The sequence below is a fragment of the Macrotis lagotis genome, chromosome 7 (genome assembly GCF_037893015.1).
Source record: "Macrotis lagotis isolate mMagLag1 chromosome 7, bilby.v1.9.chrom.fasta, whole genome shotgun sequence".
NCBI lineage: Eukaryota > Metazoa > Chordata > Mammalia > Peramelemorphia > Peramelidae > Macrotis > Macrotis lagotis.
In genome coordinates this window covers 150,791,261-150,805,308 of record NC_133664.1, presented here as the reverse complement: position 1 = coordinate 150,805,308, position 14,048 = coordinate 150,791,261, and the positions used below count along the sequence as shown (strand labels likewise).

At 35.1% G+C, this 14,048-nt stretch overlaps 1 protein-coding gene across 2 annotated transcripts in view; it reads right to left on the bottom strand.

Moving 5' to 3' along the window:
* LAMB4 (laminin subunit beta 4) overlaps nucleotides 1–13,270 on the bottom strand; it is a 131,224-nt gene extending 117,954 nt beyond the window's left edge. For both annotated transcript variants that reach the window (XM_074193922.1, XM_074193924.1), the window contains exons 1-3: nucleotides 13,109–13,270; nucleotides 8,361–8,424; nucleotides 420–577 (exon numbers count right to left, since the gene is read on the bottom strand). In XM_074193922.1, coding sequence (XP_074050023.1) covers nucleotides 420–577; nucleotides 8,361–8,394 — 192 coding nt within the window. In that variant the 5' untranslated portion in view covers nucleotides 8,395–8,424; nucleotides 13,109–13,270. The remainder of the gene's footprint in view (nucleotides 1–419; nucleotides 578–8,360; nucleotides 8,425–13,108) is intronic.
* Nucleotides 13,271–14,048: the final 778 nt, after the last annotated feature.

Sequence of the window (14,048 nt, the reverse complement as noted above, 5' to 3'; positions counted from 1 at the left end):
GAGGGGAAGAGAATATAAGTAGATTTCTGTTAATTAAAAAATAGCGAACAAAAGTGAAATGTTGCTTGAACTTTCAGATGATGTTATCGTATTATTAATTTTATTCTTTTTCTTTTTTACAAGAGATATCTCATGAAGGGGTAATGTGCAAATATAATGTTAAAACAAAATTTAAAAATAAATAAAATGTTGGGGTGCGTTGAAACTCTAAGACCCTTATAAGCTCTAAATCTATCATCTCATGATTTCATTTTCAAGCATTCTAGTTAATCAATATTGTATTGTAGTTTGATGTTTCCTGGCAACATTTACTTTCCACTTGAATGAAGATTGCTTTATTTACTTTTATCTTTTCAGTGATGTCTATAGGCATCCCAGAAAAACTACAAATAATAATTTGTCCATAAGAATCAACCTACCTCCAAGTAGCCTATGATGCAATATTTCTGTGGTCCATCCAATCCACAGGTAGAAGAGGCTGTAAGCTGGGTACTACGACCCACCAGGAGATCACCAACAACTGGATGACAAAAACCACTGTTGCAGTCATCTTGAGCTTTTGAAAGGCTAAACAGCACTTGAATCCAAAAGAAACAAAGCTGTAAGCAGAACATAGACTGAAGGACAGTTATGGTCTGAAGGGTTAGTTATTTAATATGGAATAGTAACAGGCTGTTTCTTTTTAATGCTATTTTTACTGATTAGTTAAATGTTGAACAATTGGGAGTTAATTCTTCAGCATCACTGTAGGAAGATCAATTGCAACTAATTGATTTTAGGGAAGATAGGTGGCCCCATGGATAAAGAGCCAGGACTGAGTCAGGAAGACTCTTCTTCCTGAGTTCAAATCTGAATTCAGACACTTACTAGCTATGTGACCCTAGGCAAGTCACTTAACACTGTTTGCTTCAGTTCTTTCTCTATAAAATGAGTTGGAAAAGGAAATGGCAAACCACTTCAGTATCTTTGCCAAGAAAACCCCAAATAAGGTCACAAAGAGTCAGACATAATTGCAACAACTGAAAAATACAGAGATCTCAAGAGATATTTAATCCCATCTGTTATACAAGTTGTTGGTATGTTTATCAACAGTCAGTCAGTAAGCATTTATTTGTTGCTGTTGTTGAATCACGTCTGACTCTTCCTGACTCCATGGACCACACTGTTCATGGAGTTTTCTTGGCAAACAGGATTATGTTACTTGCCTTTGGAAACACAGCTATTAAGTATCTGAGGCCAGATTTGAACTCAGGAGGATGACCCTTTCAAAATTTAGGTCTGGCATTTTAACCACTGGGCTTACCTAACTGCCCTTAGTACATCATTAGTGAAGACCATATTGTTGACTTATAGAGAGCTACGAGGGTAGTAGTTAACATCGAACAACTTAGAAGCTACTGAATGAAAAAAGTACATATCTGCCTCATAGGTATAATTTTTGCTGCTTTGTCATAAAGCGCAAAAGAAGCAGTTGATGTTAGCAAAGAACTTGGAATGCAAACATGGCCTTATCCTGACAAATTACAATTACCCAGTTCAAGATTTTTTTCTGGCTAAAAACAGTTCAGAGTTTGGAGAAAAGGTACTTAAAGGTACTTAAATGGATTCTGAAGTCATAGTGTCAACTTTCAATTCCAATAAAAAGTTCCAGGATAAATTAGAAATTTGCTCAGAGAATTTAAGATTACCTTGAAGGATCATGTTGTATCATTTTGAAGCAGTGAATTTTTTTTAAATCCATGAAGTAAAGAAAATAGATACTGTGGGATGAAAATTTTTTTTATTTAAAAGTAAAATTATTTCTGCTCTTTAAAGCTGTATTTAAAGTGCCTATGCAAAGATAGAAGAAATAATAGTAAATCATAGTAAAATTATAAAAAAAATTGTGATCCTTCTAGTATGTCAGAGAAAATCAACCATTCATTAAACACATTTTAATCACCTATTATTTGTCAAGTACTATAATAAGCAATGTGAATAAAAAATAAAAAAATCAAATAGTCTCTGCCTTCAGGGGAAATAGAATATATAGTAGATGCTGTACAAAGAGTAGATAAAGGAAAGACATAGTAAATGTTGATTGCTATGAAAGCTCCAGTAGTGGTGGTGGGGAGTGTAGGATGAGAATAAGGAAAGGCTTCTTTTAAGAGGTGATGCTTGATCTGAATTTTGAAGAAATTTAGGAATTCTAAGAGGGAGGTGTAAGGGAATATATTCTAGGCAGAGGACAGAACCTGGGCATGCAGAGATGGGAGATAGGAAGTCCTGTGAGAGGGAGAATAGGAAGGTAGGTTGAAGTTGGGTTGTAATGCCCTTTAAATAACAAAAAGAGGAGTTTACATTTGATCCTAGAAGCAAGAAGGAATTATTGAATTTTGCTGACATGGTCATAGTTATGTTTTAGGAAAATCACTTTGAAATCTGAGTGGAGAAGGTAGACTGAAAAGGAGAGAGAACTGAGACAGGGCTTGGTATCATGAAGGCATGAGTTAAAATCCAGTCATACATCCCTGAACAAGTCACTTAATTCTGTTTTACTTAATTTACTAGAAAGGACTGTGTTTACTCAGTTTACTCAATTGTAAAATGGGCATCTGAAAGCACCTTCTTCCTAGGGTTGTTATAAAAATAAAATATGAGCAATGCCAATGCCTGGAACAAATCAGGACCTTTTAAAAGTTTGTTTCCTTCCTTCCTATTTTAATAATCCAAATGAGTAGGGAAGGAGATGTATGTAGGAGATAACATGGAGATCGAATAAGACTAGTCATACTAGTCATCTGACAGGACACAGGGACAATTTAAAGTAAAGAGTTAGAAATGGTTCTGAGATTGAAAATTTTTGATGGTATCTAGGAGTTCATATTTCTTTTATTCTTGCTCAAAAGGACATTTTTGAAATAACCCAATGCCCTGGGAATGATACTCAAGTTCTGTGGACCTTTGCTATCAATGAGTTGAAGGTGTTGGATTTGATCTTTAAGGTTCAACACTTCTCTGTCTCCTACTTCTATCTTAATTCTTATATTTATTTGAACAAAAAAAGTGATATTTGTATTTAAAAGAGCTTTCAACTCAACCATGTCTATAGATCAGAGGTCCAGTACTAAAAGGAACTTGAAGAGTCATATAGTCCAACCCCATTATTTTACAGATGAGAAAACTTAGGTCTGAAGCTAAGTGACTTACCAAAGGTCACACAGATCTTCTGATGCTAGTGCCAATGAACCTTTACCCTCTACCATGCTGCTTAATCAATTACTCATATCATGAATCTACAATCAAGGTAATACCATTCACCTGGTGGTAACTTAGCTGGATTGTAAATATTAGAAATTTAAGATAATATAACCCCTGGAAATCTAGCAAACCCAAACCTGTGAAAATATGATGAAGACTGGCAGTTAAGGTAGCACAGTAGATAAAGTGCCAGGCCTGAAGTCAAGAAGACTTCAAATCTGAGTTCAAAGTCTGGCCTCATATAATTAATAACTGTGTGATCCTTGACAAGTCACTTAACCCTATTTACTTCAGTTTCCTCATCTATAAAATGAGCTGCAGAAGGAAATAGTAAGCCCCTCCAGCATCTTTGCCAAGAAAACCCCTAATAGGAGTTCGATCAGACATGACTAAAACAACTGAACAATGGCAAAAATGGCAAAGATCACAAGGCCAAAACAAACTATTTTTTTAACTTTTTTTTTTGGTAAGGCAAATGGGGTTAAGTGGCTTGCCCAAGGCCACACAGCTAGGTAATTATTGTTTGAGACCGGATTTGAACCCAGGTATTCCTGACTCCAGGGCCCGTGCTTTATCCACTACGCCACCTAGTTGCCCTCAAAACATAAACTATTTTAATCCTGATTTTTTGGTCCATATTTATTTGGCCCATAAAATTTTAGGACTCTGTATATTTATTTGTAGAGTCCTGAAATTTTATGGGGACTGGTGTTCTGAGCAGGTGAGTGGAAAAGGATAGTGCATAGAGGAATTGAGGAGACTGTGAAACAAGATCTGTTTTTTCCTTGCACCTCCATTTTTTCAAGAGTAAAAAAATGAATCAACATAGGTATTATAATTATGTGTTAGTGAATTCCCATTGAAAATTACTGATTGCAAAATAATATATATATATATATATATATATATATATATATATATATATATGAATGGATATTTTCTACACAACCTCTTCTTCTTGATAGCTCTGTTCAATTTCTCCATCCAAAGAACTATGACTTAGTCAATAAGTTCCAAGAAGTTCTCTGAGGTACATAAAAATTCAATAATTTTCCCAGCATCATCTTGCTACTAGGTGTCAGAGGTAGGATTCAAATCTAGAGTTCCAGTCCAACATTCTATTATGTCTAGCTCAAAGTAAATATTTAATAAATACTTGTTGATTAAATTGAATTGCTTCTATTCCCTCTCATACATTTCCAAAATGGTAACCCAGTAGTCTTACCTTTCCATTTTTACTCTTCCTAAAAATTTTTGTTCTAGTTTTTTACTTGATTAAAAAAACAGGTTTTTTTTTTGAGATTTAAGGAATATGAAGAAAGTTCACATTAACTTTATTCAGAAATGGTACAAACTTCTCTTCCTACTTAATTTTGCTGTGTTGTTTGTGCTATGACCACTGCTCTTTGTTGCCTCATCATTGGTGAGCCAATTCTAACCTAAGCCTTTTTTCACTGTCCTAAGCATTTAGAATATATTAGGCTAGAAGCTAGGAGTTGGGGTGGAAGATCCATTTGGACAGGGTTATTCAAAAAAGTTCAGGCAAAGCTAATGTTACTGCTGCATTTAGATTATGTAAGACTTCCCTTCCAGGGTTTTGCCCTTAAAGGCAAGTTCCATCCTGAATTCCTCCACTGGAATGGGAAACTTTTGGGCTTTGCCTGTTTTTTATAACTTAGCTTGGCCAAACTTGCTCTGATAAAAATGTTTGTGTTTCAGAAATGAAACTACACCAGCATCATGATGCAAATTTGAAATCTTATTTACATGAGTGTATGAGTGTTTATGTGAAATACTGATATGCAATGTTATTTGGGGGCTTGGGGGACAAGTGAACATAGGTAGTGAAAGCTTCACATCTAGACATAGGCTCAGTCATGACTTCCGTTGCAGATTTTTTCAAAAAGCATTTGGCTTTTTTTTGTCAGCAACAATTTGGGTTTTATCTAGAGCATACAGAGGCATCAGCGCTACAGAAAAATCACATCTGAACTGTGTTGTTTTAACATATCAAGTACTTCACAAATGTACTTAGAAGAGATAGTTTAAAAGCACATAGTGGTGAAACCACCATTGTAAAGTTAAAAAAAATAAAATATATGAATTTATATATTTTTGTAAGGATGTCTATTTTAATGTTTAATTTTTGTGAAGCTAGGTACACTACAAACAAAATTATAGCTATATCTTTGCAGCTCACTTCAGGAGCACACAACACGTTAGCTTTCTGAACAGAACAAAATGTATTGCTAACTACAAAATGAAGCTCTTGCCTTTCATCCAGTTTCTCAAAAGCCAAGGGGGGCCTAGTACATTTAAGTTTTATTGCTTCTTCTGTTCTTTATTTTCATTTTTCTTAGCATTCCAAGGTTACAGCTAAGATCTTAGCAACAAGTAGGACAAATGAAATATTCAGTTTATTTGTAACTGAATAAAATTTTTCCACTTTTTTGGAAAAGAATCCAGAAACTTCCCCCAGAGAATGACAAACTCCCTACCACCATTTTTATTTCATCATTTAAATGGATATTTGGTTGGCTGGAAGCAGAACAATAATTAGGGTGGGGTGACTTGGACTTTGTACCAAAGCACTGAAATTTAGAGGGTTCAAATTTTAACACATGAACTACACTTTTAGTTTCAGTTGACCTGGTAATTATTTTACAGAGGATATACCCCAAGGAAGTCAAAGAGAGAAAAAGATCCATATCTCAAATATTCATGGCAGCATTTTTTTATGTGTGTGTGGTAATAAAGAACTGAAAACAGGTATCAATTGGGTAAAATGGTTACACAAACTATGATATAGGAATATAATTGTACAGCATTTTGTAAGAAGAAATGATGACTATGAGTTGGCAAAATGTGGAAATATGTGAAACAATGAAAATTGAAATAACTAGAACCAAAGAACACCATACAACATGACTGGTAATAATATAAATGAAGAGATTGCTAAATGGGAACTAAACTCTCAATAATTTAAAAATTGGTCCTGTGAACCAACATGGAGAAGAATGTAAGGGGGCTACTAGGTTAGACCTGGAATACACAATTTGAAAAAAATTTTGCCAAATTTTCTGGGTTATAAGAAAATTCAAATCTAATTCTGGAGGAGAGAGAGGGAGATATTTCCAAAAGGGACTGCAATGTAAAATAAAAGGCACTAATAAAATTGATTTAAGACATTCCTTAATACATGTATGTACTCCTTTATTATTGTGGAGACAACAGTGTATAGCAAGTAATTATTGGCTATTTATAATACACAGCTGTGAATCACTACTGTAGATTCTTCCTCCTGCCATATTGAATCCCTACCATAATTTCTCATTCCTGCTAGATTGAATTTGTCTCAAGGATTTGTATTATTTTTAAAACATGATTTTACAAAGTTGATTTGTTAAGGAGAGAGGTTTTGAGGATGAGGGAGAAAAGAATGCATTTGTAGGCAGTAGAGAAGCAGCTAATAGATAGGGAGAGATTGAAGAAAAGTGAGAGAGGGGATGATGGATGAAGCAATCTGTTGGAGAAGATGGGATGGAATGGAATCACTTATGCATAGAGGGATAATCTTTGGCAATGAGAATTGTTACCTTTTCATCTGAGACAGAGTAAGAGAGAAGCTAGTGGGGAAGATAATTGAGTAATATAAGATAAGAAGGAAAGGAGACCAATGATCTCTCACTCTTCAAAGCTTATGTGTGTGTGTGTGTGTGTGTGTGTGTGTGTGTGTGTGTCTGTGTGTGTGTGTCTGATTCTGATGGTAACTAACTCCTTGTGATTACTTATAATATTCCTTCATCTTGGAAGTTTATAATCTGCAGGCTATTACAAAGTTCTTGAAATTACCCAGGGAATGGGTTATAAGTAGAAGTTCTATTATGGTTATATCATATATATGTATATATGCATATATATTTTATACATATATATATATGATAAACCAGACCTTGATGTCTTGTGGACAATCAGAACATATCAGGGAGCTTCAGGAAGGAACAAAAAAGCAATTTTGCCAGCAAGGTGCTGTCACCACCATGATACTACCACTCCCACTACCACAACCAACACAACTACTACTATTATTATTACTACTCCACCATCCAGCATTTAAACTTTCAAGTTCATAAATTGTTTTATATATATATATATATATATATATATGTACATACATATATATAATCTAATTTGATCTTTATGACAACCATCTGAGGTAGATACTATTATTATAATAATATCTATTTTACAGATGAGGAAAGTGAAGTAGACTGAGGTTAAGTAACTTGTCTGGAGTAGGCAGGTTTAAAATTCAGATCCTGATTCCAGGTTCATGCATTTTATATACTTTACCACCTAACTGCTTAATTGCTAGGAATGCTTGGGCTATACTTTTCATTAAGCACCTGGAACTTGTAATGGCTGGAATAATGGTTGGATGAAAGCTGGAAAATGGTGAAATTAAGATCAATTTAATTCTCAAAACTTGTTTGGATGTATTAACAGTTTGTGTTTGCTCATAGATACATGTGCATGCTTGTGTGCACAGTGAAAAATGAAACTAACATAGGATATTGGGTATTCTTGTAATTATATAATAGTAGATGGTGCTGTTTGATATTATAGCTGAATTATTGAATTATGTATAAGTATACATATATGAATTTATACAAATATATATATGTATAACTTGTAATTTTGAAAAATATTCTTCACAATGATTAATATAAATGTTACTGAACTTAAAAAAATAACAGAATATTTAACACTCCAACTCAAAGCATTCATTTACCTGGAGAAGACACTTTGTCTCCCTACCATCAAAACTTTCCTAAGCTTCCAACATTGGGATAACCACTTTATCCAGAGCTAGTTTATATTTTTAAACACATACAAATCAATGATTCAAAAGAGTTGACCATGGACTACCAGGAATTTTGATAGTTATCATAGTTGAATAGAATTTCCAACTTTTTAAAATAATTATGTAGTTGGGCAATCATTAAAAACCATGGAGTTTAGAGGAAAATGCAGGGAAATTTGGAAATTTCTTCTAAATGATTTAAGGTACTGTGGAGGAAACCAGAGAAATGAATTTTGGAGGCAATCTTTGTACTTACCAAGGTGCAGAAAAAAGGTCAACTGAAATTTCATTCTTTTGTTCCCAGAAGATTATTACAAATGCTGCTGGGTGACAGAAAGCATTAAGGTTAGAATCAGTCACTGCCAGAGTCAGTCATTGTCATCTTTGCATAATGTTTATTAAGCATCCAAAGTGTCAATGATGTGATTGCCCTGACAAGTAAATTCAGTAGAGATGCTTCCTTCCTAGGAGGCAGCAATCAGGGATGTGCAGTGGGGAGAGGCAGAGATGTGTCCCACCTGTGCCCCACCTCTGATTGAGAAGGGCTGAGCTCATCCCCCCAGCACAGGCTTGGTGTATGTGCTCAACCTTTCACAGAGGTGAGGCTCAGCTCTGCCTCACCTTCAGCCCCCCCTCACTGCACGTCCCTGATGTCTTTCTCCATCCCCAACTTGCAGCATCTGTTGCTTCCTAAGTTCTGTCCTTCTCCCTCTCTCGTTATCCCTTCTCCTCAGTGCTAACAAATACCTTATATTTATTTGGAATTTACTTTTATGTGTATGGTTATCTGTGTCCCCCATGAAAGGTAAGCTCCTTGAGGGCAGATATTATTTGGTTTTTGCCTTTGTTTTTCCAGCGGGTAGCATAGTGAATGGAACATAAAAGATACTTATCAAATGCTTATTGGTTGATTTTTAGATTAGTTATACTGAATAATTTTTTGCCATCACCTAATCAACCTGATTTAAAAAAAAAGCATGGGAACAGGAATCAAATTCCTGTCCTTGCATAGACATTAACCCTGGTTTTCTTTTTTCTACCTCTGTAAAAACAAAGGATTCTAAGGTCTCCTTTTGGTCCAGCAGTTAGTTGGATAATTTATTCTATTGGGACTACATTTGAGTCTTCCGGATCTCAGTCCCAGTTTCAGTAAGAGGTGAATTGTTGATCATGGCTCAAGCCACTCCCTCCTCTGTCTTCACTTTCCTGCTCCATAAAATCAGAGGGTTGAACCAGATAATCCCTGTGATCCCCTTCAAATCAGACATTGGGAAGATATTTTGAAGCTTGGGAGAGATTTGCTGTCAAGCCTTTTTCTTTTATCTACTTTATAAAAAAAAATCCTATAAGAGTTAAGATTCCATCCCTTTTGCCTAGTAATTAGACTTCCTAATTGCCCAGTATGAAGAAACCACTGTCTTTATTACCCAGTTAATAAGGACAAGTAGTTAAAATGAAAGCTTCCTCTCCCCTTTGGGGTGGTTTTCTGGTGGTCTTGATTCTTGGAGTCTGTTGTCTTGAAGCTTATCTCTTTACCCAAGGTGACAGTGCTTCTCCGCCTCTCCCAGGTCTAAGGGCGCATGTCTTAGACCTCTTCCTTTTCTAGGTCCCAATAGAAAAATAGGGACAATGATTGCTGTAGGATTTGCTCCACAGGATTATTGTGAAATAAAAAAGATATGGGTGTAAAACACTGAAAAAATTTGCAAAATGCTACAAAATGTTATTTATTATTCAAATCACTTATTTAGCTATATGATCCTATTCTGTTATTTACTTAGCTATATGAAGCTCAACAAATCATTTCTCTGGGTCTCAGTTTTTTTCATGTGTAAAATGAAGGAGTTGGATAATAATAGTTAACTTCTAAGATCATTTCCAACTTTAAAAATGCATGACTCTTAATATGAAATTTCTTAAATTCATGGAATTGGGAGAGTCTTTAGGAGTTCATTAACCCAGATCCTGCCTATATGTATGAATGAATTTAATCCATTTAAACAAAATTGAACATCAGTTTTCTAAAGAGATATATCCTGTGAAGATGAATTTACAATTTTGCATAGGCTACTATATACATTGTTTAAGATGGGGACAAAAACATTTTAACTCTCTCATTCTCTGTTAATCTTTAGAATAGGGAATATGCCAGGAGACTTGCATGTCTGGGATCCAGCTGTATAGCCCATCTGTGTCGTCAAACTCTGTTAATGGTCCATAACAAATCTTTCAATCTCATTCAAGTTAAATGAGTTTGAAGAGACAGAGAGATAGTAATTCAACTCTTCAATACCTCCAGGAAGTGCAATTCATTGATATGGCCTTTCCTCCTCCAATGTGAATCATATTTTCTCTTCAACTTGGTAAATTGTCTTTAAGAGTTGCTTCAAGGGTCAAACATTTAGTCAGTTTATACTTCATCTAAATTTAGCTAATATTTGTCAAAGAATGATCCTTAGACAACAGATATACAACCTATCACTGGGATTGTACTCCAAGCCTTTCCATCTTGGGATGCCCTGAAAAGCCTTTGGGAACTCAACCTATGTAACCTCTACTCTACAGTAAAGCACCAATATAATACTTTTGTCTGACAGATGTTAATAAAATAAAATGAATTTTATAGAACCTGGATAATTTTGGATGCAAAAAAATTCTCTAATAGAAATCAATAAAATCCAAACTGAGACAGGTAGATTGGGAAAGGAAAATTAGGAGAGAACTTACATCAATTATTGTTCTTCCCTTAGTTCTTTCATTCTGTGTTTGTATGTCTGATTTCACTTTTGGGAGCACATCTTTTTTGCTATTCAGGACCTAGTTCTCCCTGATTTCTAGAGAGTAATACACAACCTTTCCTTCCTTACAACTCAAGAGAATGCTTTGGTACTTAATTGGTGGACATATGAATTTATTGCTTCTCTTCTATTTGTTTTGTAATTATTTTTATAGTCATCATTTCACCTCCAGCCCGGGTTTTATCTATTTTTGGATCTCCCCCAAAACCAAACACAGTGCTCTGTGTAGTAGGTATTTAATGACTGTCGAACTGAATTAAATCACAAGACATCTGGTCTAAGAAGATTGGAAATCAGCTTTCACCCTTGCTTTTCTTCTTAGCCAAGATTAAAGCTGGCATACTTTGCATATTTAAAAACACAACTATCAGGCACCTCTCAGCTTTTTCACCTTCAATTTAATCAACTCAATCAACAAGAATTTATTATCTACTATATGTCAACCACTTGAGCAACCATTTTAAATTCACATTTGTTTGAACTGTAGAAAGCATATTGGTCTTGGAGTTTTACACTTGAGTGCAAATTCTGATTTATCCCTTAATGCAACTCTCACCCTTCTCTGAGGCTTCTCTAGGTCTCATTTTTTCCATCTGTAAAGTGGGAACAATAATATTTGCTCTAATCATCTCACATGATGGGAGAAAAGTACTTTTTGTTACTATTATTTCCTTCCTTCTCTCAAATATTCCCATTTTTCTAAAGGAAAGAAGCTTCAGAATTGCTGTAATTAGAGTTTGGAAGTTCTCAGAACACCTGAAATTTAAAATCTTCCTATGTCTTATGTAATCAATAAACTGCCCTTACAAACATCCACTTAAGAATTAATTTTAGAAGCCCATATATACCTTTCCTTTGTCTATCCACAAAGCTAAGGAATCAATTTTGATTCATCTCTGGCCAGAGCGGAGCCATGTTTGGCATTCCCCAGAGCAAGCTATTTTATTGTCAAATTCATTTCAAGGTTTGAGTTTTATTTATATGCTTAATTGATGGACATATCCAGAAGCCAAGTTGGGGTTTCATTTTGATGGATGCGAATGTGTATATGGGTTGAATAAAGCTAATAGATGCTTCTGGTGAATGTAGCCCCAGGGCTGCCAGTGCTTAATAAATAAACTTAATAGATAAAGCTTGTCATAAAAAGTATTATGCAGCTGTAGCCCACGCTAGCAAAAAAGATATAGAATTCATAATGATCAGTCTTTTCTTTGGTAATGACTATTCAAATTCTCACATATGGTGACTAACAGCTCTTAAAATGTCATCTTCCCCATTCCTATTAAAGCCATTTCCATGAGTTTAAGAGAAATGAAGTTACCATGGGCACATAATAACAAACTTCCTAGTTCATAGCTCCAAGGTGCTTATTAAACAGTGTTTAATAAGTTAATTTCTCTACCAAATAAGAAAACATATATACCGCTTCAATACCTGAATTGCTTGCCCTGCTTTCCCAAATGATGAATGGGTATGAAGGAGCAATGGGATAATAGTGATAATTAAGAAGTTAACTCTTAATAATTCATTCTTTAGTTAGTCAATAAGGGATAATTCTAAGAGACTGTCTTTACATTGATCTAATGACATAATTATCAGGGAAATCAGGAGATATTTTAGTGTCACACTATCACAACATTATTTTAAAAACAGAAAACAGAAGGCAAAACAATAGTTTGTTAAATTGTGTTTTTCAAATGCTTTAGAATATTTACATGTGCTTACTTTAAAATGTGAAATATATTTTAAACATACTGGATTAAGATAATCACAAAATAGAAAGTAAATTTATAGTAATTGTATTGCCACGGGTTGTAAAGGGACAAAAATAATAAAAGTTTGAAGACAACTAACTTACAAAATGTGAAATTACCTGTTTAGGCATGGCATAATTTAGAAATCTTGCTAAGGTTTCAATAGATAAAATATAAAAACATTCTTAGCAACTTGCTAATTCAAGATTGAAATCCTTCTGTAGTCATCATAAGCTTCACTGTTGACTATTCAGCTAAGCCACAGTAACCACATTTATAATTTTGTCTGCATTTTGCTAATCTGGGGTTTAGTCCTTCCATAAACTGAAAGAAGCTTAATGGTAACCCCTATGCTGGGCTTCTCCAGGGTCCCACCACAATCAGTGTTTGCTAATGTCTCAGCTGAATCCACAAGGTCACAATTTGCTTTGTAAAGATAAGGAAAGTCTTACCTGAATGGAGAGAATCAGTCAGCTACAGAAGAGCTCCAGGAAATGAACCCAGCATGTAAAGACATACCTGTGAGCAAGAGTTTTAGTTTAAGCAAAAAAAGGTTTACCCCCGGGCATCTGGGTGTACAGGAAAAAAAAAAAAGTATTTGAAACCTGCCAGAAAGGTGATTTATGAAGTCATTCACCTTGGATTTAAGGATCCTGAGAATATGCTTTGCAAACAGAGGTAGCAAGAGGTAACTTTTGCTAGAAACAGTCATTCATTGACCTTGTGGATTTTGCAAAGCTTTGAATTGTGGCAAAAAGCAATCACATTTAGAAAAGATGCAGGACAGTTGCAATTGCATGAATAGTGTAGAATGATGGAGGAAGAATTGGTTAACAGGGAAAGATTGACAATTTGCTCTGAGTCTCTGGTGACATGCATTCCCTGTTTCTTTCTTTCTTTCTTTCTTTCTTTCTTTCTTTCTTTCTTTCTTTCTTTCTTTTTTTTTGCAAGGCAATGGGGTTAAGTGGCTTGCCCAAGGCCACACAACTAGGTAATTATTAAGTGTCTGAGGCCACATTTGAACTCAAGTACTCCTGACTCCAGGGCCGGTGCTCTATCCACTGCACCACCTAGCCACCCCCATTCCCTCTTTCCTAAAGGACAGATTACTTTCTTGGGAGTGGGTAGCTCTCTGCCTCAACTTACCACATTGTCAAATATAAGTGTATTTAAATGACTATGACTCCTGTCTCTTCAGGAGGTGGAAACAAACATGGCTTATGGGACCTGCAGGCTGTAGCTATAACTGCTGTGTAGGTTCAAACACCTTCATTCAGTATGTGTAGAAATAACAAAGTGAATACATTGTGGAGTATGGGATCAGGAAAACCTGGGTTCAGAGGATCATAGATAAGATGGAAGGGCCGTGAGAGGTCACCTTGTCCAGTCCTC